Below are 23,366 nucleotides of genomic sequence, written 5' to 3'. Positions count from 1 at the left end.
TAATCGGGAGGTGGCCTGCTGATATGCCAAATAGTATCAACCTGTAAGCCAGACATCCTGGGGCCAATGAACCTAGGTGAATAGATCTCGTCACGTCCGCCCTTATTTCAATCCTCCATATCAAAGAACTCTCATTAAGATATGCAATGAAGATTGACTATCGGTTGAAGGGTTGGACAATGGGCCCTGGAGATGAAACTTGCATCTTAATTTTCAATTTCAAAGTAAATTAACAGGTTCTCCCCCCAACAGAGAGGAGGGGATAGCAAGGGGCTGAATTATGCTAAGCTAGGCGAGGAGGAAGTTGTCCAATCCTGAACGAGATACGCCAGAGGGAGGAACAGGGCAGGATAGCTGAACCAATCAGAATAGCCCTATACAAGTCTATGCGATATGGTTCTATATTAGTGAAGGTGAGGGGAGAGGGACTTCCTCTTGAAAAGCAGACAAGGATGAAACACTCATGAGAAGGGTAATTATGGATCTTAAGGTATACATTGCTTGTCCTCTTTGTGTGGGCAGTGCTGTGTTCGTATATGAGTATCATACTCTATATTTGTTCAATTAAACTAGAATATTTTCCATTGTGTTGTATGTACTATAGATAGATTGTTGTAAATTAATTTAGGCTTTCAAACTATATACCAATAAAATAATTGCTGTTTTGAAGCTTTCACTCATAGTCAAAGAACTCTCATTTAACCCGAATATTGTCTGAGGTAAATTAAATCTCATATCTTCTGGGTAACATAATTGGCGACCACATGAAGCGTTGACCAGACTGAGAGTATTTAATACAGCAATACCGAGATTTGTGTTATACAAAGTAAGGTTATTGAGCTGGGTTCAAACTGAGTCAGTTTCCCGGTAGTTTGAAGGCCACAGCAATTTTATCTAGGAAAAGGCAACAGTAGTTATCCTACTTTACAGTATATCTGCTATATTATCCCTCTTGATAGTTGGAATATCTATAAACTATATACATAGAACATCTTCTAATATTAAACAAATGTAATATAATTTTTAGTTTTGAGATCCTTAGATTAAAGTTAGAGAGAGAAAAAAATAAAATAACTTTTCACATATTGTTATTTTATTTCAGTCTCCAGGAAAACTGAACGATAATCTTGTTCAACAGTTTGCATTTAAGGATGAAAACATTCTCTCTGTAGGAGAAGAAATGGCAGACAAAAATAATTTCATTATGAATGGACTTAACGGAGACAATCATGTAGCACCAGGACCAGTATCAGAAAAAGCAGGCAGACGTAGCCTCAGTTTCAAGACTTATAAGAGCCCTCCAAAGAGGCAGAACCCACCAGCAGATCCAATGAATAGTAAAGAAAATGAGAATCCACTAAAAGACCAAACGACTAGTAAAGAAATAGATAAACCAGTTGCAGAAAACAAAAACGAAAAATCAAGCGATAAAACACCAGAAGAGCAAAAGACTAGTAAGAAAGCAAGTGGAAAACCATTATCAGAACATGAACACAAGAGTGTCAAAGAATGCCAGACGTCACAAGAATTCAAGACCATTAAAGACTCTGAAGTTACAGTCTGTCAGCCCAGCAAGACTACACAAGGCAAATCACAAGAACCTGAAGACAAACATTTAACAACAGTTCCTGTAGAAAGTGCACAGTCTTCCAATTTAGAAAGTGGAGTAGGACAAGTCTACCAAGAAAGTGCTTATGTTCTTAAAGAAAACGTGCAAGAGGACAGCAAACAGGAGAATGAAGTTGAAGGACAACAAACAGAAAGAAAGATAAAGACTCCAACAAAGGTAAGCTGTTATGTAGATGCCATTAAACTGTATGAAATAAATGAGAAATCTTTAAAGTGATATTAAAGGCATGTTTTTTAAATAAAATAACAAATATATTTTTCTTTCCTGCTCTGTGCAGTTGTACAGAGCAGCCCTGATTCTCTTCTTCTTGGGTCTCCCACCGGTGCTTCTGGCCCCTCCCTCCTGCCGAGTGCTCCCACAGCAAGCAGCTTGCAATGGGAGCACCCAAGCAGGCTCACTCCCAAGCCACTGCTCTGTGTGTCCATTCACACTCAGAGCCGCAGCTCTGCCGTTTTCCCTCCCTCCCTCATTGGCTTACTGGGTGTCCTCGGAGAGCTGAGGCTCTCGTACACATCGCTGGATCGCCATGGGGCTCAGGTAAGTATTAGGGGGGCCTGTACACACAGAAGGTTTTTTACCTTCATGCATAATGCATGAAGGTAAAAAACCTTCAGACTTTAGAACCACTTTAAGGACAAGCTCTTATTACTGTGCGTGCCCCAGGATTACAAAATCAGAGAAGAGCTAAAGTTCTGGGATTACAGTACTATAGTATAGGATAATCCTGACTACAGACAGTTGACAAACATTTAAAATCTAGTGAAAAATTCTGCACTGCAATACTGCACTGGGCACGGAATAAGTTACATAAGAAATGAGTGCTGTTTTACTTTGTTTCCTTGTTTTCTCAGGAAGAACATTTATTTTCTGCCTGAAGGCCATGGGCTCATTTAAAAATAATGTTTTAAAGGTGACCTAGGTGGAGATTGTGACATCACCAACCCCTCTTTTCACCTCGTCCAAACACAGAATGCCTCACATTCATCAAAAAATATACAAGCCATTCTGTTAATGGTAGCAGTACAGATCTAGCACTGCGGTTAGTGTGGAGGGGGCAAGGCGCAGCAACAATACTCAGTCATAGGGTGGTGTTGTGGTAAAATGGCAGATGGCACCATCACAGCATAGGTGCAAACCAGGATTTGGGATGATCGAACTTTTGAAAAGTTCGGTTCGACCAGAACACCCGAACCTCCCAAAAGTTCGGCCTGGATTTCAGAACCCCATTGAAATTAATGGGACCCGAACTTCGGTAATCAAAGCCCTAAAACCCAATAAATGCCCCTAAAAAGTGCCTAGGGTTCTGGATCATGCCCCAGGGACTATTAATCACACAAAAAAAGTTCTTAAAAATTGTCATTTTTGATAGAGAGACAATTATTGGAAAAATTAAAAAAAAAAAAAAAATTCTTTGGATTTAGTGTCTGGGGGGTCTAAAAAGTGTACCTGTGAAGTTTCAGTTCTGTAGCATGTCCAGAAAGAGAAAAAAAAGTTTGTTTGTATTAGGTCACTTATATAACAGGGATATGGCTCCGCTCTTTTCACACCTTGCCGGTTTTGTAGCAAGCGTTTTTTTGGGCATTTTTTGGGGGTTATTGGAGGCAGGCATAACATCTGTACTAGAGGTATATATACACACACACTTCTATGTATATATACACATACACATATATAGGTGTAAAAGTAGCAGAACACTATACTTGCGCTAATGAAATAATTAACACCCATATGGCTCCGCTCCTTTCACACCTATATGTGTATAATACATATAAGTGTGTGTGTATATATACCCCCTATACACAAGTTCAGATGTTTTGCCTGACTCCAAAGACCCCAAAAAAATGCCCCAAAAAAACGCCTGCAATAACACACCTGGGCGTTTTTTTTTGGCGCAGGCGTTTTTTTTGGGCATTTTTTTGGGGGTCTTTGGAGTCAGGCAAAACATCTGAACTTGTGTATAGGGGGTATATATACACACACACTTATATGTATTATACACATACACACATATAGGTGTGAAAGGAGCGGAGCCATATGCCTGTTAATAATTTCATTAGTGCAAGCATAGTGTTCTGCTATTTTCACACCTATATGTGTGTAGGTGTATATATACATACATGTGTGTGTGTATATACCCCTATACACAAGTTCAGATGTCATGCCTGACTCCAAACTTGTCCTCAAAAAAAGCCCTATAGACGCCTGCAGCAAAAAGCAGGCTGACCGGAGAGAAGCCATATCGCTGCTCTGAAAGTCACATAAGAGTAAACTATCTTTTCTCTATAGCGGTCACCCTGAAATGGAATGGTTTGGTCACCCTGCCATAGCAGTCAGTGTCAGTTCACCCTACACTACACTACGGTCACCCTGGCACTTAACACTTTCCCTACAGAAACTTGATTTTTGAAGCTAACTAAAGTGGAAAATAGCACCCTAACTACACTAGATATCCCTTTCCTCACACTAATAATTGCTAAATGACACTTTTGAAGCAGAAGTAACAGAACTGCTTCCACTCTCTTCCACGTCCCTGTATTACAATGCTAGGAATTTGGCGGGGGCTATCTTATATACTGGGGGGCGTATTCACTAATGATTGGCCTCTGGACCCCCTAGTCACTCCAATCACATTCCTAGCATTCTCCTGCCTCCTCAATTGGCTTTTACTGATGGTTCTGGTCCAATCACTGGCTTTTAAAGCCCATTTCCTGGCCCATTGCATTTTGGTCGGTTCTGGTTGCCGAAATTCCGAACTTTTTCAGCAAAAAGTTCTAAATTCGGCCGAACCTCGAACAGTCAATGTTCGGGTCAAACCGATGGTCGACCCGAACCGTTCGATCATCCCTAACCAGGATATCACTAGCACACTATTTTCAGATAAGCAAACAGGACACTTTAATGTCACTAACAGAAAGTAGTGGTGTTTCAAAGCCTCTAGGGGCCTCTTCCTCTGTCACTGAGAGGCCCCAAATGGCATCAAAATATTGCTTCTTTCTGTTGGTGACATTAAAGTTTTATGTTCGTTGTAACGTAGTGACGTTAAATCTCTTTGACAGGAACACACACATTTTCATAGGGTCAGGAAATGTATGAAAATCTCCAAATTGGGTCACAGACCAAAAAGGAAAGTGACAACATTTTAAACTCTTTTCCACTCTGTCCTCAAAAAATAATAATAAAAAAATAAACAAATTGAAAAAAAAATGGTCAGAGTTATGTTTTCCCAAATGTAATAGTTGTAATATATATATACACATAGGTGTAGGCAAACAAACAAGTTCCCTTGCTGAAGAAGTCACAGCCCTTAGTGCCGACGTAACGCATATAGGGGGGGCGGAGCCGTGCTGCGGACATCCATCACTCCCTTTCCTCTCTGGCTTGGAGACTTGATTGTTTGCCTTGCCTGGTTCCATTGAGTGTATTGTGAGTACCCCTTTCTTCAAATAAACATTTGCTGATTGATTTATAGACAGAGAGATCTAGATTGTGTTTGTTTTCTGTCCTCATATTCATCCGGTTTTATGGATTTATGGGCTTCATGATCCTGGACTCGCCTGAGATATTGTTTTGCTGGCTTCATATAACCCCTGCAGGGGACTGCTGTTTCTGACCCGGGTGAGAGGCTTGTATATCTGGTGGCGGATCCTTATAATTATGGAGGTGTCTTTTGGAATGAATTGATCACAGCACTATTACTTGTTTTTACACGTGGACTTTATAATATTTACCCTAAGGGGCTTATCTAGCACTATAATCACTTATTTGGAATTTATGGACTTTTTTCACATTTTTTTATATTGTTGAACCATATTATCACATGTATTTATTTATGATTTAGCGCAACACATTTACCTTGGATTTGTTTGCTTTTTTGTGTAGTGGGATCACAATTTAGTGTTTGCAGCTTTATCACAGATTTATTTTTTGCACATTTATTGCGCTGATAGATCTTTACACTTTTGTATTTAGGAGGATAATTTAAAAGAAATACATACACTGCACTTTATATCTTGCAAAAACAGAGATGATACAAGTAATTGTGGTATGTAACTTTACAACCTCTTAAATCTGTAAAAAGGGGAATTTAAAAGTACCTGAACCAATGTTGGCAAGATTGCACTTTATGGAGGAATTTTTACTATTTGTTTTGCACATGAGATATGGATGGGCTTGGCGCTGAAAATTGCTAATGCACTTTATATATATTTTTGCACTTTATAATTCTGAATTTTATTTATTTGTTACACACATGAATTGATGAGTTATTATTTGATTTATTATTATTTTTGTAGATAATAACACTTTCTTTTCTGGTTAATTACTGTATATATGTTTTGACCAAAGTCTATCTAGAAACACTTGTACTTGCATCTACAACTGTATGCTGTCTATCACCCCAAAATATGGTACATGTGCAATGGCTAGGCATTCTTGAAAGCAGCAAACAATGCAAACAAATATATCCTTTTAGCAGTGGTCACTAGAGGGTTTTTTTTTTTTTTTAATTAAGGAAATGCATTAAGAACACTGTGGTTCATTAAAAACCTGTCCAGCACATTTAAAATAAAGGACAAATAATTGTAATTGTATTTGCACATACGTTACAATGAAATAAAGAAAGGTAGAGAGAAATGTCTACAGCCTTGTAAAATGATAGCAGTTTTCTAACTACTTTGAGAATGTTCTTTATACGTTCTTTGTGCTATTGAATTATTCTAGAAAAATAAACTAATAAAGAGTCTCCATCCAAGCAATGTAGATTTAAAACATATCATTCCAGCCACTTAATAATTCATGACTGTAGCAGAATAATTTTCTTCACAGTTGTTTCAAGTCTGGTCTGAATATCTGTTGGATTAAACCTTCTTTTTCTTTAGGTCCTGGAAGATGTGTGGTATGAAACTGAGCAAGTCTGGTTCGTACACAAAGATGGATTCACACTGGGTATGTGTAATACAGGGGTTTGAGGTAACGGTTCCATGGCATGTTTTAAAGACTGAAGCCAATACTTGTCACTTTCAGCAGTGCCATGATATCTATGTATATTATTTTTAGAAAGTTTTGGAAGTGTTACAGGTATGCCCATGGTATAGGTGTAGAAAGTAATACAATCTACAGTACCTCTTATAACCAGAGAGATACAGAGCAAATCATGCTCAGTTGGAAGCTACGTGAGAAAGTAAGAAATTCCATGGATTTAAATGTATTGAAATGGGAGCTATTAGAAACATGGATAGAAATAGATCACATAAATTAACACAGAACAAGTAAGCCATATTATGTCACAGAAAGGTTACCCAATGATATAATGCAGAATAATAACAACATGCTAAATCAAATATAATGTGCAATAAGGACATATACTCTTTACACTAAAATAATAATATCTTAAGTATGATTAACGCTTATAAAAAGTAGAAAGACACAGAACACATCATACTCATCTGGAAGCTACATACAATGTGAGCATGGTAGAAGACTCCTTTGAAGCCATAGGAGATTTCTCTACCTGCAGTTTACTTGTAGAACTTTTGAGAGGTCTAGTCATTTATATGTTATAGAAGCTAAGATTAAAAGGGAGTTTCTCACTGACTGTTGTGAAATGTTATTCAATGTTTCATCAATATCATTTAGTCCTAAGTTGTGAAACCAACTTGTCCTAAATTTACCCATGGATCCGCTGAGCCTTGCAATTCACTTGATTTCTACTTGTTAAATCCATCAAACATGAATAGTTAAGGTTCTTACACAGCTCCTATATCTCTAAACAATGCTTTATGTATTGAACTTATCTAAGTTAACAGAAACATGCATAAAGCAAGAGCATCCAGATATCTGTACTGCTGCTTTCCATGTTATCATTTTTACTCCTAACTATTGCCACCAGTAGACTAACTGCCACTATTGTGCCCCACTATTCTAGATATTTAGATGTGTCCTGAGTATCTCTTTGACTGTAATGAAAAGTACCAGCTTGTTAATACAGACTGTTATTGCCTTCCACTACAACAGAAAACTACTAGTACTAACTAGAGCAGGGATATCCAAACTGTGGCCCTCCAGATGTTGCAGAACTACAAGTCCCATGAGGCACAGCAAGACTCTGACAGCCACAAGCGTGACACTCGGAGGCCGAGGCATAATAAGACTTTTAATTTTACAACAACTGGAGGGCCTCAGTTTGCATATCCCTGAACTAGAGGATACATTTCAGGCAATAATGGAGCGTTAGAAGGATCTCATCAGCAAGATGGGAAAGAATATTACTATTTTTTCCCGAAAATGGAAAAACATAAAATATTTTGTATACAGTAATTCTAAAGGAACTTAGTGGCAAAGCTATAAGAAGATAAAGACAAGCATACCATGTTTCAAATCTGTTAACTCCTTGTGCTTATAGCCACAGAACTAAAACCAGATGAGGGAACTCCTGAGTTAGCAGATGGGAGAGTCAAGATTCGCATTGATGCTGAAAATAGAATACTAGAAGTGGATGAAGAAAATATCCATAGAGTGAGTATATGAAAATGTTGGACATTGTTACTGTAACTTTTACAGTTTTACTTGGGCTAAACAAAAATCCTGAGTAGAACCTTCCTTACAAAAAAATTACTGGAGTCAATGATTTTTTAAGGCAGGACCTGGGTTAGGATGTTTTTTTGCCAAAGAAAATTTACAGACCAAAAACGTATTGTTTGACATGCACTTTCAGATTTTACCCTTGATCGAAGGGGGTTATTTACTTTTTCACATGAGAAAGGTAACTCCTTTAAACTTTTAACCATATTACCCTTTTCCCTCTTTTTAAATAAACTTTGGTTTAGCTTTAAGATACATTTAAAGATTTGATAACAGAATGTGTATGTGGTTATGTATTATTAAGATTCTCTGTTAGGCTATGCAACAGCTGATGCTCAAATCATTAAGGGATAACAGGGACTTCAACTAAGAAACAGGCAGCAACACTTATTTCAGACTGCCACAATCTAGGTACACGTTTCTGCTTTTAAATTTTTAAAAATTAAAATGAGCTCCGTGGGTGTTTCTGATTAACAGTCTTGCCGGATAGAAAATGCATAATGCATGAGGATCTTACTGCTTTTCTTCTCCAGGGCCTTGCAAAACTTTGAAAGGAGTGAGGGAGAAAAAATCTGTTTTCCTAAGAGCTTTTTTTTTTTGCAAATTTTCTTAATTTGTCATAGGCATATTGCAGCTGTTTATGCCTGCAATATTACTAGCTCAGGCAAAGGTTAGATTAGTCTCTTATTTCAGTTAATGCTTGTTATAGCACTTTCTTGCATGTGAAGAAGTCTCTGTGCAAATCTCCTATGCACACAATTATTGTGCCTCTTCATTTTCTGTAATGCTTCACTTTCTTTCAAGAGCTTTGAAGCATAGTATTTCAAAACGGATTCCAACATTATGCAGTCGTGTATGGCTGTGTATGTAAGTGATCCTAAATATGACAAAGGAAGCAGCAGAGTGAGTGATAAAATACAGACTGAAAATGAATGCAATCTTGCGAGCTGCTATGTATTATGGGCCAAAAAATTCCTACTACTATTAGTGTATCACTCACACTTACCACACTCATATATGCGCTAATGTCAACTTCTGTACCCTATATTAGTGACGTGTTACACAATGTGTTGTAATCATATTATAACAATGACAATAAAAAAAAAGGAAAAAACAAGAAAAAATAATACAAATGGAAAACCAAAATAGTGCCAAAATACACTCAATTGTCCATAAAAAGTCCAATCAATCCAAAAAAATGCCTGTGCCGTAGAATACTATACATGAAAATATTTCAATCTCTAGTGTTCTGAGTTAGTGTTTAGCGTGGTTCCTTGATGTCCTTGTGTCGTGACGTCATCCAGACCCTCCCCTGTGCATTACACCACAGGGTCACGTGGCTTCATGGTGGAATGCCACAACGTATCTTATTTATACTATACACTGCTATCTGTATAAAAAAATATCTAAAAAAAAAAAAAAACATTTGGGCACAGCATTGCATGATGGAGTAATTGACAGCATGGCTAAGTTCATCTTTGTGTTAAAATGTATTATGCAATAAAAGGGCTCAAGAATTAAAAAAAAAAATATTCTTCAGTGGAGACTAATTGGGATCACTTTAAGCCTGGGTTCACACAAATGTAGTGCGATGTGGTGCAATTTTACATATGATTTGGAGTACCAGTGTAGTGTGACTTTGCAGTGTGATTTGCACTTTAAAGCTGCGATTCTCACAGGCTAAAGAACTTAAAATTGCACCGTTCCGCACTAAACTAATATCCATTCTGCACAGAATCTATTTATTATGTGCGGTGCAATCACTAGCATCTAAGGGGTGCCCTCAGCATCTAAGGAATGAGTGCTGTCTTCCTTTGTCTCACAATTGTGTATGCACATTGCCCACTTCCTCCCTTGTCACAGCAACAGAATAGTGAAGCTGAGCCATGCCTTACAACATGCGCTAATGCAAAATAATATTTTAAAAATTACAATTCAGCAAGTAGAGGGTTTTTTCATGTGACCTGAAGGGCAACATTTGGAATACACTAATAACATGCTTGTGGGGTGCCTTAGAGCTGTATGTCATGTTACAGAACAGTAAGTTGAAATCCTGAGATTTAAAACAACAAAAAAGGGAAAAACTAGTGCAGGCTCCCCCTTAATAGTCCAATCAGACCTTTACCCAGGCATGCAACCTTGGTGGCTAGCCTTGGTGACCCAACAATGTTTCCCTGCAACCACAAGATCCACTACCAAATGGTGATAACTCACTCCACTCCCACTGCTAAATGACAAATCTCCAGTACTACAGTCTTGTAAACAGAGCCAGGGATCCTGGGTGACATCAGTTATCATATTTGATCATGACAGGAGATAGTATTGTCAGGCACTTGGTTGCTGTGATTCACGGGGATTTACACCGCTGGATGCAGTGATTGACAATGGATTTTCATTGCTGGACATGATTTACTATGGATTTACACCAGGGGACTGATGTATTGTAATGTCTTTAAGTTTTTTCTTTTTTTCTTTGAAAACTTTCTGTCGGGTTTTAAGGGGTACTAGTATACCTTTGTACTCATTCTATTTTTTTTTTTTTTTTACAAACAAGGAGTGCAACACAAAGCAGTGGTACAATCATTATCAAAGACAGGCAGGGGAAGCTTCTAATACAAAACAGTACAAAGAGATCTTCAGAACACATAAAGCCAGGGCAAATCCAAAACAAGCTCATGTATAGTGATAACCATGGTTGCCAGATCTTGTTATATTTCTTAGGACAGTTCCTGCTAATAAACGATAATTTGTACAAAGGTTACACTACATTGATGGCTGATTCCCATGAGGCTAAAGGAGGGGGCAGGGGGAACATATAAAGTATATACTTCTTTGTAGTAGGTAGGAAACCAATAGTTTAGTATATCTAGGTCTCTGTTCATCATCCTGTATGCCCAGTAGAGCTAGTTCTGGAGACATAGGGAGGGTCAGATCTAGCCGTGTATTGATAAGGTCAAAAACCTCTGTCCAGACCGAGCCACCCTGGGACAGGTCCAGAACATATGGAAGAAAGCGCTAATGGAGGAGTGACAATGGGTGAAATCAGGAGACCTGCTCGGGTAAATCTGGTGTTACCTATGGGGCATATAATACACACGATGCAGGAATTTTACTTGAAGTAACTTGTCTTTAGAGGAGATAACCAGCTTAGAATTAGTTTCAATTCGTTTTAGAATAACCGCACCCCACTTTTCCCACAGTTTCCCCATCTTAGGAGACTCCATTGTACTCATTCTATTTGGGAATGAATATCTCCCTTAAAAGTATTTATTTGAACCCCAAGCCCCTTTTTTTCCAATTTTTGTTTTTATTTCAAAGATTAAATAGTACTGTTCCATAACATTATGTGCAGCTTTAACCGGTTGCCGACCGCCGCACGACTATATACTGTGACGGTCAGCCCCGGCCAGGCAGAGTGACGTAGGGGTACGTCACTCGCCTGTCACTGACTTAAGAGCCAAGTGCGGGCGGGCGCACGCCCTCCCCGGCTCGTTCACTGACAAGTCAGTGCGTGTGACCAGCGGACCCGATCGACCCGAGCTTATGTAAACAAGCCGTCTGTCATTCTTCCCTGTGTAAAAATGATCAGACGGTTCTACTATGTAGGACTGTTGATCTTTGTTTTTACACCAATAGCCACGTCCCTTTACAGTTAGAAGCATGCCCCTAGGACACACTTAACCCCTCCCTCTCCAATACAGTTAACCCCTTCCCTGCCAGTGTCATTTTTGCAGTAACAGTGCATATGTATAGCACTGATTACTGCAGTAATGTCACTGGTACCCCCAAAAGTGTCAAAAATGTCAGTCAAGGGTCCGATCTGTCCGCCGCAATGTCGCAGTACCGCAAAAAAAATCGCAGATCGCCGCCATTACGCGTTAAAAAAAAAAACACCAAAAATGACAAAAATCTTTCCCTTTGTTAGTAAACGCGATAACTTTTGCGCAAACCAATCAAAATACGCTTTTTGCGATTTTTTTTACCAAACATATGTAGCATAAAACAAATTGGCCGAAAATGTTAAAAAAATTTGATTTTTACATTTTTTTTGGGGGAATTTCATATAAAAAAAATGTGAAAAATATTGTTATTTTTGCAAAATTGACGCTCTTTTTTTGTTTATAGCGCATGATCAAAAAATCGCACAGGTGATAAAATACCACCAAAAGAAAGCTCTGTTTGTGGGAAAAAAGGACGTCAAATTCGTTTAGGTACAGCGTTGCACGACCGCGCAATTGTCCGTTAAAGTCACGCAGTAAAAAATCACAAAAAAACCCCTGGTCTTTTAGCAGCCAAATCCTCCTGGGCTTAAGTGGTTAAGGCATCCCCTATGCATGTTATTTAAATTATTTATGTATGTTCAATGTCCTTTAAACCGTATGAAAATATCCTGAATAGTAATTTAAATAAAAATAAATAAATAAATAAATAGATATTGTCAGTTAATTGTATAAACATTATCTTACTTTGGGATCATATATATTATTTTAAACACTACTAATATTCATCACTAAGGGGGTTTCAGAACATTTTTATCAAACTCTCCTAATTAGGAATTAAGAACAACAATGGAAAGTTGGCCCGTAAGGATGGGCAAATGGTTTTGCCCGAGCATGAGTTCGGCCTAAACATTTGCTTGTTTGGCCGTTTGCCGAACACTTGCATTTGCAGGGTGTTTGCTGGGTGTTTGCCTCGCCGAACACCCTGAAATGCACTGAGCACTGCACAGTGCATTCTGCGCAGTGTAAGCTGGTTGTTAAGGAGCAGGGCCGGGAAGCCAGATGCGGCATCCTTAACAACCGATGAGTCATGAGCTGTCAATGAGCTGTCAAATGCTGTGGGGTCCCCCCCCAGAATCCATACCAGACCCTTATCCAGGCATGCAGCCCGGCAGGTCAGGAAGGGGGGCGAGCAAGCCCCCCCCTCCAGAACCATACTAGGCCACATGCCCTCAACATGGGGGGGGGGGGATTGGGTGCTTTGGGGCAGTGGGGCAGTGGGGCTCTGCGCCAAAGCACCTTTTCTCCATATTGATAGGGACAAGGGCCTCATCCCCACAACCGTGGCTGGTGGTTGTGGGGGTCTGCGGACAGGCCACCCCATGTGAATTATTATTGGGTACATGGTACTAATAGCCATTCACCAAAAAAGTGTACAAAACGTAATTAAAAACACAGAGACAAGTTTTTGACAAATCCTGTAATAAAAAATAATGTCTCTCTAACTTCAATTGCGCTGCCTGCTGACCCAAGAAAAAAATATAAAAAAAGCTCTTTGTTCTAAAAGGGCCTCCTGCTGAATGCCTCATCTCTGCTTTGACAGTTCTTATATAGGTAAGGGGTGGGGCCACCTGGCAACATCACCCAGTAGCCCTGCCCCCTTGTGTCGTCACAGGCCCAGCATGCACAGTCTGTAACGTCAGAAGGGGTGGTGCCACCTGGTGACGTAGCCAGGTGGACCTGCCCCTTGCCCCTTACCTATATAAGAAATGTCAAAGCGCAGAGGAGGCCTTCGGTGGTAGGCTGTCCCAGAAGGTGGAGCATTTTTTTTTTTTGGGTCGAACAGTAGCGTGATTCATGACAGATTACATTGAGGGGCATTATTTTTTTAATTTTTTAATGAAAAAAAAATGATTTGTCAAAAACTTGTCTTTTGCGTTTATTACTTTTTGAACACTTTTTTGGTGAATGTGTAGGGGTACTATGTACCTGATACTCATTCACATAGCAGGGGCTAGGATCAGGGAGCCCCCTTGTTAAAGGGAGCATCCAAATTCTGATACGCCCCCCACCCACAGGCCCTCAGTTGTGGGGATAAGGCCCTTGTCTCGATCAACATGGGGACAAAGTGCTTTGGGGTGGAGGGGACCCTGCGCGTATTTTTTTTTTTTTAATTTTGGCACCATTTTTTTCTTTATTTTTTCAATAGCCAGGTGCCAGCAATTGCAACCGTGAGTCATTTTAAATGAGATTTGACTAGTTTTTTTTTCTAGAAATTTAGTTTTTGCTACAGATGCGCCACTTTACAGGCAGACTAAGGGATCCCCCAGGCACTATAAATAAATACATTTTTCATTTTTATCGTTGCACTTTAAACATAACTGAAATCACTGCTCCTAAAAAAATTATCATTTTTAAAAAAGTATTTTGCATTGATAAATGTCCCCCAGGGCAGTACCCCGACCCCCATACCCTTTTTATGGCCAATACTTGCATATAAGCCTTCAAAATGGGCACTTTTGATTTTTCCTGTTAGTTTTCTATAGACTTCAATGGAGTTCGCCATTTGGGTGCGAACCGAACAGGGGGGTGTTTGGCCCATGGCCCAGCAGGACATATTTAAGTAGAAATTGTAGGCTCAAAGTTACTAGTGATTATGAGGACAAGTAGGGGTTTTACTACAAGAATGAAATAACCACAGAATATGTGGCAGTGGAAAATAGGCCAGTAGCAGTAGAATTTGTAAAATACATTTTAGGATTTTAGGCACAAAGTTACTAGAGTCAAGGAGCACAGGTAGCACAGGAGCTTTAATACAAGTGTAAAATTGACCAGCAGTTGCATGTTTTTAATGAAGGATATAAGGCCTAACTGGTATATGGCTAACTTTTATCTATGGGGATAAGGGGGGCATTGAATGTGCTTTAGGTGCACAAATAAGTTTTTCCGCTTATTTTTTCATGTTTTTCTAAATGATGAAATGGCATGCTGCAAACAAAAGGCTGCTCCAAAAACAGATAATCAGGTACAAAATTAAAAAAAAAAGTTCCTATCAGCAAAAACAAAATGTAAAACCAGAAATCCCCAAAGGAAATATACACCTAAAATTAAAAAAATCAAAAAGACAAAGTGTTTCTAAGATTATCAGTGGATACAAATGCCAAAATTCTACAAGTTTACAATACTCGAAAACAATAGTATGTTTCCAAGCAAACAAACCCTGAAAAATATCCCCTGAAACAAAAACCTGCTTTTTAAAATTTTTTTTTAAGGAAAGCAGTTTAACCTAAAACAAGAACACTAACAGCATACATCCCTTTTTTTTTTTTTTTTTTTAAAGAGAAGCCTTGCAGAAAAAAAACTTGCTATTGATGGGACAGCATGCTAAAAGTGACCATGGACCTCAAATCGATCAAGAAAAAAAAGTATAAAAAAGCCGCCAGTTATATACGTACTGTATATTGACATAGGTGGATTGGCCAAAGAACTGACATTTAAAATTAGGCCCCAATCACACAGCCAAGTCTGGAGTTTAGATGTGTGTGGATAGTTGCAGCCACCGAGCCTGCTTACATCCAGGGGTGATCACCTGTTCCTAACTGCAGATAATCGTTCCCTGTGCGATTACTTCTAAACATTGACAGGCACTGTCTACCTGTCTTTGCTTTGTACAGGCTCAGTGGCCACAACTTTTTGCACACACCTGTGCTCACGGTTGCAGTTTATTGTAAGATACTTGCAACACCATAGCCTGATTTGGCCAACTGAATGAGGTTTAAAATACATTTTTCTTCCTATCTAATCCTTAATTTCTCCCTATGCGGTTTCACAGTTTCCAGTACACTTACATTATGGCTGCTCTGCTTCCTCTTTTATAGTGAGAGGGTTGGCAGCTTATCAAACTTAAAAGGCCTTCCCAGTGCATTATCATTAAAGTTAATGGAAACAGACAAATTGTCCCTTTAAGATTGCTTGGACCCTAAACTATGAATAACTTGGGTTCACCTTAAACCCATGTTCAACCCAAATTCCTATCTATAAATGACCAGATGCCAGTATCATTACATAAACACATATACTTTTTAATGCCCTTGTTGAGTATCTAGAACTGCTTTGTGGTTTAAGCTGAATTTGGTGGATCAAAAGAACACACAGGTAATACTATATTAATGAGAAAAACATTTAGGAGAATTGCAAGTCCAGGAATATTAATTGTCTTTTACTCTTTTATTAGACCAATCCCTCCAAATTTGACTATGCAGAAGACCTAACAACACTTGTCAGTCTGAATGAATCCAGTGTAATTAACACTCTGTGGCATCGATACCAGTCTCAGCTTATTTACACCAACGCCGGACCAAACCTCGTTGTACTGAAACCAAGTGGAGCCGTCACAAACTTTTCTACCAAGGTGAGGAAATGCCTAATATTTTGGTAGCTATTACTATATGGTGACATATTTTTAAGGAACATTTTTAATGGGGTACATAAGTGGTTATGTTGGTGATGGCTATACTTATATGTATTTAGTTGTAATATTTTGTTTTAGGTGTAACTTAGCAAGTGATTATGAATTGCTAACACACAATACAAAGTGAAGATCGCGCCATTCCAACATTGGATGGAAAATAGATTAAATATAAACCTAAGCAGTAAAATATCATATAAGCTTTAGTGTAGGTTCACACCGAGGCGGGTTTGAAATCATGCGAGTTCAGATTTCAAACTGGCATTTTCATTCTGACTTTGGGGGCGATTTCACAGACACCTGTACGGGTTCCTGCACAGATGTCTATTGAAATCGCCCGCCGAAGTCACCAAAAGTAGTGCAAAAACTACTTTTGTGATACGGTGCAGCGCCACAAAGTCGAAGTTGCACCGACTAAGGCAGTGCCATTGCTGGCAATTGGCTCCAATTTGACATGCGATTTGACATGTCAAATCGGACCAATGTAAACGTGGGCTGAATATGTAAGTCATTTCAAAAGTAATTTTCAATATTTTAAAATCTGCAGTTTTGTTAATATCTGGCAATACTACCATGTAGGCCCTTTCGGACATTTCCAGTTATATGGTGACAATGCTATTTCCAATTGTTCTCCTGTACTATCAACCTGTCACATGCTTTCCCTATGGGAAACTACACTTATCCATTCCAATGCACACTGATGTTGCAAAGGCATTTTCCCCTATTGTTACCATCATTAAACCTGTAGCGGAATGGACACTGAGAGTGTGTTTTTTTTGTTGAAAGAGTGAGGGAGCAGTGTCCCTCAGGAGATGGGTGGGGGTTTGTTATTGGTAAATACCTGCAGTCTATTGTTCTATTGTTCCTGTGAGTAAGGTTATTATGGGATGTTCAGCTGTGTGTGTGGGATGGCTCGAAGAGGGAGGGGTTTTCCTAGATTGTAGATCCCTTGTCTTTTCAATAAACAAACTTAGTCTAGTTTGACTTCCAGAGCTGTGTGTCGTCCAGTTACTGGGGGGGGGTTTTGCCTTGGATATTTTAGTACTTCCTCAGCTCCAAGGATTATATAGCGGAGATACCTAGGCTGGGTATTGGAGCTCCGTTACAAAACCCAATGTGAGAAATGATATGCAGCAGCTGCTGGAGTCCATGCCTGTATATGGGCAGGTGCACCCTGTACTCCTCGATGTAGGTGGTGCTGAACCGTAGTGGAAATACAGAAGCGGAAGGAAGTTGTAGGGAACTTAGTTCCTCTATGACTTTCTGCAGTCACTAGGGGAAAGCTGGCAAATTGGAGGCTCCATGTGACCATCAGGGCCATTTTGGGTGAGGGTAGAGCTTATTTAAGCCCCTAGGCCTCTTGCTTGGCTCGCATTATGTGAGTGGTTAGTAGGGATCGACCGATTATTGGCAAAGCCGATTATCGGAGGGCCGATATTCACTTTTGATGATATATCGGTATTGGCCCCAGAACTTGCCTGATATTACCGATATTGTCATGACGTCATTGCATAAGTTGCGCCACACTCCTCCGCGCACTGGATCTAACCGTCGGGGCTAGTCGGAAGTGTAACACAGCCATACAGTCACCCACCCACAGCAGCCTGGTGCCAGCCAGCCACGCACACCCACAGGCCCTGTACCAGCCAGCCACAGGTCAGGCACTGTACCAGCCAGCCACCCACCCACAGGCCCTGTACCAGCCAGCAAACCACAGGCACTGTGCCAGCCAGGCAGCCATCCACAGGCCCTATACCAGCCAGCCACCCACAGCCCCTGTAAGACCCACCCACCCACCACAGGGTCCCAGCTAGCCACCCACCACAGGGTGCCAGCCAGCCACCCACCACAGGGTGCCAGCCAGCCACCCACCCACCACAGGATGCCAGCCAGCCACCCACCCACCACAGGGTGCCAGCCAGCCAGCCACCCACCCACCACAGGGTGCCAGCAAACCAGCCACCCACCACAGGGTGCCAGCCAGCCAGCCACCCACCCACCACAAGGTGCCAGCCAACCAGCCACCCACCAAAGGGTGCCAGCAAGCCAGCCACCCTCCACAGGGTGCCAGACAGCCAGCAACAGCCACTGTACCAGCCAGCCAGCCACCCACCCACCCACAGGCCCTGTACCAGCCACCCACCCACAGCCCCTGTGCCAGCCACCCACCACAGGGTGCCAGACAGCAACCTACCACAGGGTGCCAGCCAGCCAACCACCCCAGGGTGCCAGCCAGCCACCCACCCACCACAGGGTGCCAGCCAGCCAGTCACCCACCACAGGGCACCAACCAGCCAGCCACCCACCCACCACAGGGTGCCAGCAAGCCAGCCACCCACCACAGGGAGCTAGATAGCCAGCCACTCACTACAGGGTGCCAGACAGTCAGACAGCCATCCACTGCAGAGTGCTAGCCAGCCAGTCACCCATCGCAGGGTGCCAGCAAGCCAGCCACCCACCACAGGGTGCCAGACAGCCAGCCACCCACCACAGGGTGCCAGACAGCCAGCCACCCACCGCAGGGTGCCAGCAAGCTAGCCAGCTATCACAGGGTGCCAGACAGCCAGACAGCCACCACAGGGTGCTAGCCACTCATCACCACAGGATACCAGCCAGCCAGTTTTTATAACCCTACATTACATTTTAGTAGTGTATTTCAAACTCTAATGGAGATGATTCAGATAGAAAAAGTACAAGTGTGATCTGGGACTATTTTTCATCTCCATCTCAAGGAAAAGCAGCAATGTGCAACACGTGCACAAGCAATGTAAGCATGGGATCAGCAATTGCAAAAACCAAAAATACGTCAAATCTTTGGGCCCATCTAAGAGTTTATCATGTTAAATTATATCATGCAGTACAGAAAAAAACACAATGAATCACAAGGTGAAATACCAGTATCCCAGGCAACAATAACAGATATGTTTCAGAAAAAAAACAGGTGGCTAAATTCGGATGGGAGATCCCAACTGCTGGACAGAGTAATCACAGAGATGATGGTCACTGATAACCAGCCATTTACAATGATGTCTGACTCTGGATTTAAGCAGTTAATGTCCATAGTTGAGCCAAGATACACACTGAAGAGTGACAGGTATTATCAAACTGAAATGCTGGGAAAGATTCACCAAAAGGTCGTTGAGAAAGTGAATGCTATGCTGAAACCAGAGAATGCTGGCAACTCACTCTCATTCACGACTGACTGCTGGTCAGGACAAACAGTCACTAATGAGTATTACACGCCAATTCATTGACAGCGGATGGACAAGAAGGCATTTGGTGTTGAATACAAAAGTGATGCAAGGGTCCCACACTGGGGAGTACATTAGAGAAAGGTTTCTAGGCATGCTTGAAGACTGGGGAATCACCAAAGACCCAGTGATGCTTGTGCTTCGAGACAGCGGAGCAAACATGGTGAAAGGAATGAGGCTTGCTGAAGTGTCAGACCTCAGTTGCATGGCACACACCCTCCAACTTGTGGTAAATGATGGTCTGTCAAACCAGAGAGCTTTGCTTGATATATTTGGCATGCTGAAGAGGTGCGCAGGCCATTTCCACCATTCAATCCTTGCCAAGCAGCGACTGAGGTGCAGTCAGGAAAACCTTTGCCTACCCAAAAACAACTTGATTAACGCTGTTCCAACATAATGGACCTCAGCATGCTGTAAATAATGCTGGAGCAGAAGTGAGCTTTTACCATCTATTCAGGTGAATATGGGGGATATTCTTGTCCTACTTCTGATCAGCGGGTCATTGTAGCCAATGTCATAAAGACCCCCCTCCCCATAGAGGAAGTGACACTAAAGGTGAGTCATTACAACTCATCTGTGTCATCTGCCATCCCATGTGTGAGGGTGCTGAAGAGGCTTCTTCAAGAGAATAAAGGACCCAACACACGTGGCACTAAAACATGTAGGCAGACCATGAGGGACAGCCTTGCCAAATGTTTTGAGAAGCATGAATAGAATAAAAATGTTGTGCTTGCATGTCTTTTGGATCCTCGATACAAGAATCAGGCTTTCACTTCTGATGACGTATTGGCCAAGGCAAAACAATGGCTGACTGTGTGTTCTAGGTCGCTGACACACCCTCCTGCACCCTGCCCACATGTAGACAGGAAGTGGTTGTAATGAGACCAACCAATCGTTTCTCACTGATCGTTCCAATCAAAAGTAATTGTTGTGTATATATATATATATATATATATATATATATATACTGTATATATATATATATATATATATATATATATATACTGTATATGTGTGTGTGTGTAGTGGACATTTGTATGTGAGCTATGACTAAGCGCTAAGAAAGCGTGGAACGTGTTAGCTGGTGATACTGTTCCCCTCTATTTGTGTTTTTGGACATGTTTTTATGGACTTCCTGTAATAAAGGTGATTTTACTGGATGTGCGGCCAACCAGAATTCTTTTTGCTCATTGGAATCAGTGGTGGACAGGGCTAACACCTGGTCTGTGCTAGCGACCTAGAGCGTTGTTGACCTAGAGCGTTGTTCACACACATCCTGGTTGTAATGAGACTGCATGAGATCAAAAAAGGAAAACAAAGTAGTATTTTAAAATAATAATGAAGAAATAGACTGCGACAATACAAACTTGATAGTACTTAAATACATGTGCAATCTCTGTAGATAGCCAAACTCAATTACAAATGAAAGAATCTGAAAAAGTGCTATCAAAACAAATTACCTTAACATCCCCAATAGATTAAAATGCATTACAATAACTAGGAACTACAAAGGGGAAAAATATCCTAACAATTACACAACCTCATAACAACAGTTAAGCCATTATGTGTTACATTACAGGTACACAGCTTTTTCTGCTGTGTTGGGCACAAAAAGAACAAGATCGTTTATTAGGGGTAATCCTTAGAGACATATAGCAGGAAATGTTCAGCAGTAGAGGGAACGCTGTAAAGACAGCTGAATTTGATAAAGCTGCTTAACGATCTGGATGATACTAATAGGTATATCTACCTATACGAGGAAAAAAATTGTCATATTTGAACAATGACATTGCTTATGCAATAATTTGTTTATGTAAAGGCCCAAAACAAATTATTTGGCTTGAAAATGGTTATGGTAATTATGTCGAACAAAGTAAGCTAAGATAGAACCACCCATGCTCCATTGACAGTTTATTTCAAATGATTTGTCCAGCTGATATCCATATTAGATTTGATAAAAAGATTGTTCTCTGAGCAATGTGAATTGAAAGATCAGAAGTCCTGGAGTTCAGGCAACTTTTACCAAAACCAGGCATGAAGCTGTTGAAACAAGTAAGTACAAGAATAATGTAGGTGCTACAAAGAAGACAGTGGGTAAAAATATATAGGAGGTGGTGGAGGTAAGGTGAAGAGCTGTGCCAAAAAAGAGATAGCCTCGTGGTTCCACGTTCATGTGTTTAGAAAGGGATTGCATAGCATTCTTTCATAAAGTAGTCCTCTTTATTCCGTGACCAGAACTTACCCAAAACAACAAATTACATGCCTGATTTATTTTCTTAACTGGGTGTAGAAAATAGTGAGAGGGGAATCCTGACTTTAGGTTTTATTAATCTACTACTGAAGGCATAGAAAAGATGAAGCAACTCAAAAATGTAATCTTTTATTGGTCTGACCTCAATACCTGAAATCCATTTGTTTGCAGGTCACTGCAAGTTATTGTTCTACGCCGGTATTCACTCAGATTCACCACCATTTTGTACATTTTACATCTAACAGAATGACTTCTCAATAAAGCATTGCTTTTATTAACTTCAGTGTCACATACACTGTATTAGAAGAGAAATTGGTTAGTAAATAAAGCCTCTTATGTAAAGGAAGAAACCATGCATTTAATTTGTAGTGTAAACAGAAACCATCTTATTTTTCTTTTTTTCATCAGTCCTTTTTCCCAAAATCCAGTTGCCCTTATTAGTTGCTTTATTTCTTTATGAAACGTAAACTGCAGACATTTGATTTCAAAATTGCATTTTTCATACAGAACACTTGATGGCGCCATATATCTATTAAATACTTTATGCACTCATTCTCCCACCATGTGTTGTACCTGCAAATGCTATTATTTGTTATATATATATATATATATATATATATATATATATATATATATATATATATATATATATATATATATATATAACAAATAATAGCATTTGCAGGGATAGATAGATAGATAGATAGATAGATAGATAGATAGATAGATAGACAGATTATCTATCTATCTATCTATCTATCTATCTATCTATCTATCTATCTATCTATCTATCTATCTATCTATCTATCTATCTATCTATCTATCTATCTATCTATCTATCTATCTATCTATCTATCTATCTATCTATCTATGTATATATACATAGATAGATATATATATTTGTACTGTATGTTCAAACATTTAGATGTTAATGCTTTTAAAAGGATTGGGTTTTATAATCACTCAGCAAGAAATAAACACTCAACAAAGACCACAATAGAATATATATTTTTTATTTTATTTAGCAATACCTCTAATAATAAAAATTGAATAAGGAATTCCTATTTTATCTGTAATGACATAGACCTAGCAATGTGCAGCCACAAAGATATCCAGGTCTCTGGTACTTTCAGTCACATAGCTCCATTTGTCATTGTCCTGGCTCACTAAAGTATTAGGCCATGTAATTAAAATTAAGGGCACCAATATTCACTTTAAATATCCAGTCATGTTCAGGATAATTTAAAAAGAAAAAGCTTCCTCTGTCCAGAACCGGACATTTGAATGAATGTGGGTGCATTATACTTCATTACACTGCAGTTCATCAGACAATCAGATGTTTTTTGTTATTTTCTACCCTAAAATGCAAGAATAAAACGTTGTGATTGGTTTCTGTGGGACACCCCTACTTTAGAAATTGAAATATTTTCTACTGCATATGAAAATCCTGGGGAGTAGGTGAACAGCA

The 23,366-nt window shown here is 40.0% G+C and overlaps 1 protein-coding gene across 1 annotated transcript in view; it reads left to right on the top strand.

Annotated features, from left to right (window-relative positions):
- The window catches only part of MYO18B (myosin XVIIIB), an 842,989-nt gene that overhangs the window by 88,037 nt on the left and 731,586 nt on the right, over positions 1-23,366 (top strand). The window contains exons 5-8 of the mRNA XM_082258232.1: positions 1,103-1,786; positions 6,508-6,574; positions 8,031-8,143; positions 16,163-16,339. Of these exons, the coding sequence (XP_082114358.1) occupies positions 1,103-1,786; positions 6,508-6,574; positions 8,031-8,143; positions 16,163-16,339 (1,041 nt within the window). The remainder of the gene's footprint in view (positions 1-1,102; positions 1,787-6,507; positions 6,575-8,030; positions 8,144-16,162; positions 16,340-23,366) is intronic.

The sequence above is a fragment of the Pelophylax lessonae genome, assembly GCF_965119305.1.
Source record: "Pelophylax lessonae genome assembly, chromosome: 1".
NCBI classification, from domain to species: domain Eukaryota; kingdom Metazoa; phylum Chordata; class Amphibia; order Anura; family Ranidae; genus Pelophylax; species Pelophylax lessonae.
The sequence above is the reverse complement of the archived record's forward strand: the minus strand, read 5'-3'. Positions and strand labels throughout refer to the sequence as shown.